This window comes from Perca fluviatilis, chromosome 6 (genome assembly GCF_010015445.1).
Source record: "Perca fluviatilis chromosome 6, GENO_Pfluv_1.0, whole genome shotgun sequence".
In the NCBI taxonomy this organism is placed as follows: Eukaryota; Metazoa; Chordata; class Actinopteri; order Perciformes; family Percidae; genus Perca; species Perca fluviatilis.
The window spans coordinates 36,120,498-36,131,222 of record NC_053117.1 but is presented as its reverse complement, the minus strand read 5'-3'; the positions used below and the strand labels follow the sequence as shown (position 1 = coordinate 36,131,222).

The following is a 10,725-nucleotide window of genomic DNA, read 5'->3' as shown; positions in this document are numbered from 1 at the left end:
ACAGTCACAAATAGTTTTACACATATTGTAATTACACAATATATTTTACAGTATTCCAGTAAAAGGTTTTTCCTCTTGCTGTTTTGTTTCGCTTTTTTTTCCCTAAAAACCCCCCCCCCCCCCACACAACACAAAAAAAAAAACCCCCCCTAAAAAACTACTTTTTTTTGTTTTTTTTAAAAAATAAGTTACTACAGTATATGTACAAAAAAAAAATAGAACATAGGTCTAGCTTTTATTGGACAGTTTAATGTGGAAATGCATATATCTTTCTCAATACTATTTAGAGCCTACGGTTTCAAAAAATGCAAGTCACTCTTCCCCTTTTTAGGGCCTCACATCCTGAGTAATGTGTTTATGAAAGAAGCACCTACATCAACATTTGAAAGTGTGTTTTATTTTCACGACAGGAATCTTTTTGTCAGAGCCGATGTTTAATCGGTCAAACTCCCTTGAACTCGGTGGCCTCTGGGTTTTTCCGGCTGTTGGTTTGAGTCTGGGGGTTTACAGGAAGAGAAAGAAAACAAACCGGTGACCCAGCAGCATGACTTAAAATCTCCCATGTGTGTTTTCCTATGTGGGGAAAGCTGTGGACATCGGGCCTGGTGCTGCTGACGTCGAGCGTCAGTCAGGAGTGACTCAGAGACAGGAAGTGGTCTGTTTAGGTTGCTGAGGCCGCAGTGAGTTGTGAAAAGCAGCACGCTTCTGGACGGTCGAGCAGGCTCTCTATGAAAACACTTCAGCTCTCTCCCTCAAACCAAACACAGCTGGGATTGGTCAGGAGGTCTCCCTGCCTCCCCCCCCCCACACACAAGATGGAAAATTACTAAAAAGAAAGAGAGAAAACTTTCTGCTCTGGAGCCAATGAGAAGGCGAGATGCCAGATTTAACATGATAATGGGCAGGAGCTCTGAGGACAGAGAGGCTATTGGTGTTTTATCACATCACACAAAACACAGCGGTGGAATGTAACTAATTACATTTACTCAAGGACTGTACTTAAGTACACATTTGAGGAACTTGTACTTTACTTGAGTCTTTTCTTTTCACGCCACTTTCTACTCCACTACATTTAAGAGGGAAATATTGTTTTACTCCACTACATTCATCTGACAGCTTTAGTTACTAGTTACTTTACAAATTAAGATTTTTTGCACACAAAACACATGTAGTTTGTAAAATATGATGTATTATAAATTAAACTACCCAACAATATATAGACCTACAAGTACAGCTGAAATGATTAGACTATTAAACACTTTTTTCAGCATTGAGTACTTTTACTTGTAATACTTTAACTACAGAAGAACAGAAACTACGCACTATAGATTTAATAGAGGTTTTGTTTCAAAAGTTTCTATCAAGTTAGTGAGAGCTCCATTGAAACTAAAAGCCAGTGTGCTTTGGATTCAGTATACAGGTTCTTTGATGCTGTTTTTTTCTGCAACCTTGCACATAAATGTGATGGCTGTGTCATTATATGCTTTTCATTGCTTCATTAAAAGCCCATTAAAAGTATATATATATTTTTTAATCAAAGTCCCAATGAAAGGCTAATTATACTCTACATAGTAGGTCTACAAGTGTTATTGTATTTAGTAAATGCAAGACAAATATTACGTATGTATGTATGTATGTACGTGTATGTATGAATGTCGATATATATATGTATATGGATTGCACAAAACACCAAATTGTATATAGTTACATGGGAGTGTTCCACAGTACTAAGGGTCAGGAAGGGAACTTAAAAATATATTTAAAAAAACCAATAATAATAACAATGAATGACTGTGCTATGGAAACGGGGTAGGATTAATTAAGTGGATACTTCTTTCTACTCCTTTTCAGACATGTCTATGTCGGTTAATGTTTCTTATTGTTTATTGAATGGTTTGCTTATTTAACTTATTTGTACATTTCTTTGATGTTTTGTTTGGTTTATTTTTGATATGTCTGAAATACATTTCTTCATTCATTCATTACAAAAGAGGACTGTATAGCTTTCTACATCATATCTATACATGAAGTTGGAACAACATGATACAGAATATAAACAGTATGCAACTATTTTTATCATTTATTAAAGAAAGTTTATGTAGAATTAAAGTGATGATCGAGAGTTTTCTCAATCTAATAAGAATGAATTCCTTTCATTGCTTTGTGATTTGTGTTTTAGCATGAAGAAAATCCAAATGAATTACACAAAGAGAGACGAAACTTTCAGTGAAAGTCAATAGTTGTGTTAAGTTTATTCATACCGTCCAAAAGCATTTTCGTCAGATGTTTTTACAATCTGTACTCTCTGTCCTCCCATCAGTTCAGAAAAGGTCAACAAACAACAACAAAATACATTCATTGCAAATAAAACAAAAGAATGAAGACAGCCATTATGAATGTCAGGAACAAATCATCCAGAAAAAAAAAAAAATGACCTGGTTTTGGAAGGGATGTCTGTGTAGGCAGAGCTACTGTAATAAGGTGGGGGGGTTGTGTGGTCGTGTAACCCCCATGTCCTCCCTCTGTAGCCGGCCATCGGCTGCCAGACACTGCCCTGTTCTGCACGTAGGCCCCTTCACATGGCAACAAGCCAACGACGAGCTGGCACTGCCAATCAAAAGTGTCTTTGATCAGTGACACACATCCACATGGTCGCCATAACAACCTGAGGGCCGAGTGGTCAGTTAACCGCCCACGACTTCTTGGTGGTCTGTAGGCTCAGAAACAGTTACAGTAAAAAGAAAAGAAACCTTGGGAGAGAAAGTGAATGCATTAAAACCATGACTCAGCTCACTCCGCTGGAAGTCTTTTCATCTTTTACAGTAAAAGTGGAAAAGAGCTGACAGAGTTGCATCAGAGTGTGAACCGTGTGGTAGTTTTACATACCAGACGGCAGACGGAGGATTGAGGTCACTTCAACTGTCTGTTAATGGAACACGTGCATGAAAAAAAGATTGAAATAATACGCAAGAGCTTTTACCGACTTTTACAGACAGACAGATGATGTTTTACAATGGAATGGAGTCTTACTTCAGTTCACTGCCAGAGTGGGAAAAAAGTTTTCAGACCAGAGAACCTGAGCTGGAGACTAAAATTATTTCTGCAGTTGCAGAACCCTGTAATGTACACTTTTCTACACTATTCTTCAATAACAGCTAGTAGGAGTAACGTCAGCAGAATCAAAATCTGAACACAAGTGGTCAGCTGGAGACGCATGATAGACACGGGTGTGAACTGCAATGTCTCTCGGCTGTCCACTTGCGTTCGGATCACCCAGAATGCATTTTAAAACTAGGTGTAAACAGGGCAAATAAGAATGTCGGGAAAGAAAGTATGCAAACAGAGCACATCAATCCAAAATGAAGATGAAAAATACACTTTAAAGGATCCATTATATTCAAGCAGTTTACATAACTTTCATGTACATGCTCATGTACAAAAGAAATTTGTTGCCTTTATCAAAAATACACTCAGTCAAGGTTCCCACTGCTGTGTGTGTGTGTGTGTGTGTGTGTGTGTGTGTGTGTGTGTGTGTGAGATGTCATGCTTATGGTATCCTCGTCCTTCAGCGGCTTCAAATGCTTCTGATTCTTTCCGCAGAAGCTCACAGTGAAACAAAAGTAACAGAAATATGTATCGGGTATTTAAAGCACGCAGGAGGTATTGTGGGAAGTAAACATGACAGAAAACATGACAGTAACACTGAAGCACAGAGCACATCATCCAACAGTTCCCCGTTGTAAAGGGCTGTCTGACAGCAAGGTAAAGCGTGGAAAATATTCTAACTATAGCGCCCACTTGAACTGATATTGACTTTTTTTTTTATATTTCTATCAATATTACTAAACGTAGTTGCCATCCCGTCCACAGCAGGACATTGCTTAGCTTCTGTGTCAGTACTGATTCTGTCGGCTTCTCCAAGCTGGGGGCGTGCCAAAAGCCATCTACTGTAGCTAATACACTGACTATGGAAAGGTACCTCATACAACCACACTTCAACCCTTAATCCCTTTAATGTAAGTGCTGCTCAGGCGGCACGAACCCTGCAGGCTAAACTAAAAATATTTGATCAAAGAGGAAATACCAGCGGCAGCTTGTGATTCATTTTATCACTCCCTTTTTTTTCCTCATTTATCATGTCATTCTTGTGAAAAACCAACAGCTGTTTTCTTTGGTAGGAGCAGAGCATTGTGTCATGTCACGTATTAGCACTGTGATATCAGATACAGTGACACTATTAATATGTCAAACTGTACTGAGTCAGTGGGAGGAATAAGGGACTCCCATCAAAGTCAGAAGAGTTTTCAGTGAATCAGCTAACCGGACTCTCAGCAGTGACTATGATCATATCAAAAATGATTCAAAACCAATCCTGGTTATTCTGGTCATCTCTGTACCTCATTGGTCACATTAATGTGTCTCAATACAGTTTAAGGTAAGGGCCAAATGTGTGTCCAACTTCTCTAATTTGCCTGAAAATCGGCTTAGAAATAAAATACAATCTGATGAAATCAGATCAAAAGATGCTTCTTATAACTGCAAAACCTGAGAAAGTTGTCTGTACATCCCACTACAAACAAAAACTGCTAGTAGCTAACTCAGCATACTTTAATTGTGCCATTTTGGCTTGACAATGTCTCCGTGCATAGAGCCAACACCATACTGAAATGGTTTTCCCAGTTTAGTGTGGAAGAACTTGACTAGTCTGCAGTGCAGACTCTGCACTGAGCCCTGAAAGTGAGACACAATGGATCTAAAAATGGATATTACAGCGCACACTTTCCCTGAGAGTCTCCTCAAAGGTAGCTGTGTGTGAAAAATGAAAAAGAACACTTTTACAACTCCACACACCTGCCCGATTCCTTTTGTGAAGTTAGCGTGACTGTTGTTGTGACTGTCTGCACTGGAAAGCTGTTGGACACAGCTCCGCCGATTTTGAAGCCAAAAAAGGGGGTTTCGGACACTGTCAGATGATCTGACAAGTACTATGTTTGAAACAAACTGAGGCCTTTATTACCCCAACATTAATGCTCTCGTGAATGAATGTGAGAAAACCCCTGCAGCCAAGAATCACTACGGGGAAAACTAGGAGCTTAAAGAGGCTCAAAATGTAATTTTAATGCAGGTTTCACTGTTAATTTGTTTCCCTTTATGCTAAATATTGTATACGGAGAGAATGACAAAAAAAAACTTGCACCTTGTATGGTCTTAGAAATGACAGGAATAGTAACTGAGCATTACATTAATTCTCTAACACAGGGCTGTTGTATTGGATTTCATTGGGAGTATCTGATATAAGGTTGACCGTAATAAATTAGAGTTCTTTTCCTTGCAGGGCATGATGGGATCAGATGTGTCGTAACCTAATCTGGTAGCGATGTGAAAAGGTGAAACTCAACGGGCAAGCTCGTGCAGAGTCTGCAGAGATTCCGGGGAACTTCAGGTGGAGATAATCTCTTTGATTATTTCAGTTTCCTCATTTTCTTTAGAAATGAGAAAACATGTTTAGAGAAAAATTGTAAGGGACTGAAAGAATGACGAAGGTTTAATTGTCTGCAGTGAATGTTGGCATTTTGACTTCTAGGTTAATTACATTTATGACTGTACATGAGGACAACGTTTTGGTTGAAAAATTATATTTAAAGCTTTAGTGCATAACTTTTTGATATTAATGAACGTCCGTTACATTCAAGCCATTGCCAAATGAGTTGCTGCAAAGCTAATTAAGACTATCAGCTTAATGGCTTGAATGTAACGGACGTTCATTAATATCATAAAGTTACGCATTAAAGCTTTAAGCCACTTTTTTGGCAAACGCCTTTTCTATGTGGCATTTTAGGCCTTTATTTTTGACAGGACAGCTTAGACGTGATAGGGGTGAGAGAGGGGGCTCAACCAGGTGAGCTACCCAGGCACCTGGCAAATGCCTTTTTTAAGACACGTACAAGCTTTAAAATTCACAAGTGGGGTGTGAAAAGTCTCTTGCGCTGACCTTATTTCAGGCATCTAACCAAAAACCCATTAAAAACCCACTGACTTCGACAAGAGAGAACCGGAAATGCAAACATGCAGCTAACTCATTTTGGGGTTTTAGGACATTCCTGCGGCACTGTATTATTAGTATAAACAGCTACTCTGTGTCACACTCAGCTTGTGCATGAACAGATAGTGTCTTCCGCTTTGATTTTGCAGTTTCACAACTGTGACATCCTGTGATTTCACCATTTAGAGTGACCGCACAGATCAGGGTGACAAAAATGACATGTTAGAAAATCACAGAAAATTCCTTCAGCGTAACTCTATTAGGCAATAAAAAGATATTTTTAGAATCAATTCAAAGCATCAACAAACGGATGAAGCGTTAGGGGATCAGGATTTTAGTAAACGACATCTTTAATTCTGATTCTAATTATTTTATTGTCTAATGTGTTTAACTTGAACTTTGTCTCAAATGCCTGACTTTTACATCATATCCTGAGACAAGTGATTTCTACTTCCTATTCTCTTCACCTGAACGGCCTCAACAATGTTGAGTGTTTTGGGGTCAACATTCACTGAAGTCATTGTGGTTAAAAATAGACTTTTTGGTTTTATTGCAAAGCTCTTCAAATCCACAACAATTCCCCCCAAACGTTTTTATTTGACAAGACCATAGTGCCATGTTTTTTTTTTAACATATAATGCCTAAAAGATGGAATTTCATTTAATAGAAATATGGATCCATTTTTAATCAACCCAGACTAGGGTTGGGGAACTGAAACCCGGTTCCACTATGGAACTGGTTCCTACGCAACCGGTAGGAATCGGACCGGATTAGAACGCAAATTTCTCTTCCTCATTTTGGTTCCACTTAATGTGTCGACTGAAATATTTTCCTAGCCTGACAAGCCAGACCCACATCAAGATGTTGGGTCTGGGAACTCACCATCATAAATCAACGGGACGGGATAAACGGTTGTCTTTCAAATTCCCTCTGCACGTAATAGGATAGCACTACAACCAGGCAGAGCAACGAAGAAGGTAGTGGAACTAGTTGATAGATAAAATTTTTGCCATATCCGGTCGGCAAAACTCCGAACACATCTTCCTTTTTTAAGAACGACTTCAGTGCCGTTCTTTTTTCTTTTCTCAAAGAAAAGCTTAACCCCAAGTCTTCCAGAAGATTCCAGCAGCAGCAGCAGCCATAAGCCCGCCCACCGACTCTATACACGATGTGATTGGCCTGACCAGAGTTTGGTTTTTCCAGCTCGCAAGTTAACGGAGAGTGCCTAGACCCCCCTGGCTGCAAAATAATTTTGCTTCCGCTAGGGTGCGTGAAGGTTTCTAGGCTAATATTTTCCCTCTGTCGCTCTGAAACAGACGTAAAAAAATATCACACTGTAAAAGTACTCTGTTACAAGTAACAGTCCTGCATTGAAAATGTTACTTAAGTTAAAGTATGTAAGTATCATCCGGAAGACATACCTAAAGTATTAATAGTAAAAGTACTCAATGCAGAAAAATCCTCACATTTTAGAAACTGGAAACGATCCAAACAGTTAATGGTCTAATCATTTCAGCTGGACTTGAAGGCCGTTATATTGTTGGGTAGTTTAATTTATAATAAAACATCGTATTTTTATAAACTACATGCGTTTTGTGTGAAAAAATCTTAACTTGTAAAGTAACTAGTAACTAATAAAGCTGTCAGATGAATGTAGTGGAGTAAAAAGTACAATATTTCTCTCTGAAATGTAGCGGAGTAGAAGGAGATAGTGGCACGGAAAGAAAAGACTCAAGTAAAGTACAAGTTCCTCAAAAGTGGACTTGAGTGAATGTGTCAGTCAAGCTGTGGGAGGGAAGATTCAACATGAAATTCCCACATTACACTGTTCAAAGTATATTTTTTAATTATATTTTTTCATCATCTATATGACACACCCAGTATCCAGGTCATGCAGGCCAACATGAAACAGAACAGTTATTCAGAGAAAACGTGCTTTGATTCGTCTTGTTCACCTTTCACTCTATTCTCAGTGATGAATCTGAACTCACCACCAACCCCAGTAAAAACTGCAAAAAAAACCCTGCAGATCATTTGAGGGAAGTTTCAAGCTGAGTAACTTACACGTTGTTCTGTGTTTACAGTCAACTGAAACCTCACGGCTCCTCTGAGTGACTTCTAAATATCATGTGAATATCATGTCAAGTTGATATTGGTACAGCCATGTATGCTACACCGTAAAACAACATGTTTAAAGGCTCAGAAATAGGCTAAATATTGTACTTTCTACTCCACTACATTCGTCTGACAGCTTTAGTTACTTCTCTAGATGACAGTTTTCCATCCCCTTCCTGTCCAGTGTAAACAATGTATCTCCACATGTGTTGATGTTGAATGTTTGTGATGAACTGAAGGATGAAGTGTTCCTTTATGTGTTGAGAAAATTCTCCTACTTCCTAAGCTAAACAAAGTCTTTAAAAGCCTCATGGATCAGCTGGAAAATGCTTTGTCGCAGAGCTGAAAACAGGGCTGTTTTTCTGACACCGTGAAAAGTTTTCAAACTTTTTTAGAGATACGTGGTTCTCACAGGACAGCGACGCTACAAACATATGATGATCTTATAGAAGATGATGCATTTCTGTATATTAAACTACCCAACAGCATATATTAAAATGTGCACAAACTTAAACGTCTACAGCAATAAAATGCAACATACACATTAATGCAGCAGGAATATTAACCCAGAAACATCAGATATGATAGGAACACACTGGCAGGGAACACTTTACTGCACAATACATATATTATTACTTTAAGTAGGCCTACCTTGCATTTTGATGAAACTATTTACATACTTTTGAATGCAGGACTTTTGCCTTAGTTGAATATTTTCAGTCTATTGTTAGTAGGCTACTATTACTAAGGATTAATTATTTAGGAATTAAGTTAAGGATCAAAATACTTCTTCCAACACTGCTGATACATGATATGATATGATATGATTATAGTCTACTTATTATATACAAGGTTTAAATCACTTCCTTTATTTGATGTGTTCACACAGTGATTATTTTACCAAACCCTGATGATTCAGCTCCGGATACAGCCGCCACATACTAGAAAGAATTATGCAAATATTTCGGTTCTTTTCCTATTTGAGCAATAGCCTAAGGTGTGTTGGCTCTCGACAGGGAGTGGCCTGCTATGTATGGGCGTTTCTAAAAAAAAAAAAACACAACCTGAACTTGAAGATATTTAAGTGTGAGTTCTGCGCTCTGTCAGTCATATCCGACTTTCTGAGAGCTCCGAGACAGAAACACAAGAGAAAACATAACAAAAACTCAGAGAAAAATGTACTCACGATCAAACAGCATGACTGTGACAGTCAAGCGGGAGAGCTTCGCCTTCTCCAGGATGGCGACCCGCAGCACAGAGCCGGAGGTCTTCACCTTCGAGCGGGTACCGGCTCAGGCCACCGCCATGCGCTCCTACGTGCCGATCCGGCCGAAGAAGCGCTGCACCCGGGTCATGTACCCTGCTAAAGTCCGCATGCACCTTCCACCACCGGAGAAGAACCAGGCCAAGCGCTGGCTGATCATCCTGTGCCTGGTGGTGTTGTGGCAGATCTACACCGAAGAGCCCTGCGCCGAGACCCCGCTGGGCAGCGCAGACAGCTCGGTCAACGACTACCAGGGTTTCTCCTTCCAGTCCGCGGAGGAGCAGGCGCTGACAGACCTCAGTACCACGCCGGCCGGCAGTGACGGCAGCCGCTCAGTCACCGAACAGATCATCCCGAACCCTAGCCCCACGCCCGGCCCGGAGACAGAGAGCAGCCGGTTCGAGCAGAGCGCCGAGAAGGGCTACGTAGTGGCCCTGCTGGTCTACCACAGACTGGGCAGCGACAACTAAAGCCTCCCTGGACTCATTTAGGCTACCTGTAACTCACCAGAGTGTGTGTGCTTCTGGGATAGAAAATGAACCTAGCTGGAGTTGATCCTCAGCAGCTGCTGGAGAACAGCGGTGCGACCCGGGCGGTGCAGCCGGGCAGATAGCTCCATGAGCCGGCTTCTCCCGGCTAGCAGTCCTCCTTTTCTGAGAGTGGAGGAGGACACAGTCTGGAATGACAGACACTTGAAATAAAGAAAGAAATAACTGTGAACACTTACAAAAAACTGAAACTTGAACTAAAGAACACTTGAACGTGTCTATGTGTGTGTGTGATTTACACACATACTGGAACTGTACTCTATTTGGATGTTTTACCAGTTTAAATAGGCCTAAGTCTTTGAAAACTGTCAATACTGTTGGCCAACGAGCTGAAAGAGACGCTACACTGTCTGTTGTCTAAATGTCTTATTTAGTTATTTATTCTATTTGCTATTTATTAATTAATAATTTTAATAAAAAAAATATCTAAAAGAAGTTCCTGTTTCCTGCCTCTTCACTGAAGTGCACTGAATGTTTTGACTGTGTGTATGGATGGATGTATGTATGGGTATTTTCGTTAATCTAGACAGTGTAATATTGGATGTTTCTGCAGAATGCACGAGATCAGGGGTCTTCAACGTTTTGTAAACCAAGGACCCCTTAACTGAGTGAGATGGAGCAGGGACCCCCTATATATATATATATATATATATATATATAAAATTCTGTTGCATATTAAACTGGGCCTACAAAAATGTGTAGGGTGACATAAAGTCTTTACATATACATTTTTTTAACTTCACTTTATTTCAGAA

At 39.8% G+C, this 10,725-nt stretch overlaps 1 protein-coding gene across 1 annotated transcript; it reads left to right on the top strand.

Moving 5' to 3' along the window:
* The first annotated feature begins 9,254 nt into the window (after window positions 1-9,254).
* On the top strand, window positions 9,255-10,378 carry ier3 (immediate early response 3). Its single transcript, XM_039802934.1, has one exon. It carries the CDS (start codon window positions 9,335-9,337, stop codon window positions 9,890-9,892), a length of 558 nt encoding a protein of 185 aa, XP_039658868.1. The 5' UTR covers window positions 9,255-9,334; the 3' UTR covers window positions 9,893-10,378.
* Window positions 10,379-10,725: the final 347 nt, after the last annotated feature.

Excerpts from the sequence above, each read along its gene's own strand:
- ier3 (XM_039802934.1), top strand. The coding sequence starts at position 9,335 with ATGTACTCACGATCAAACAGCATGACTGTGACAGTCAAGCGGGAGAGC.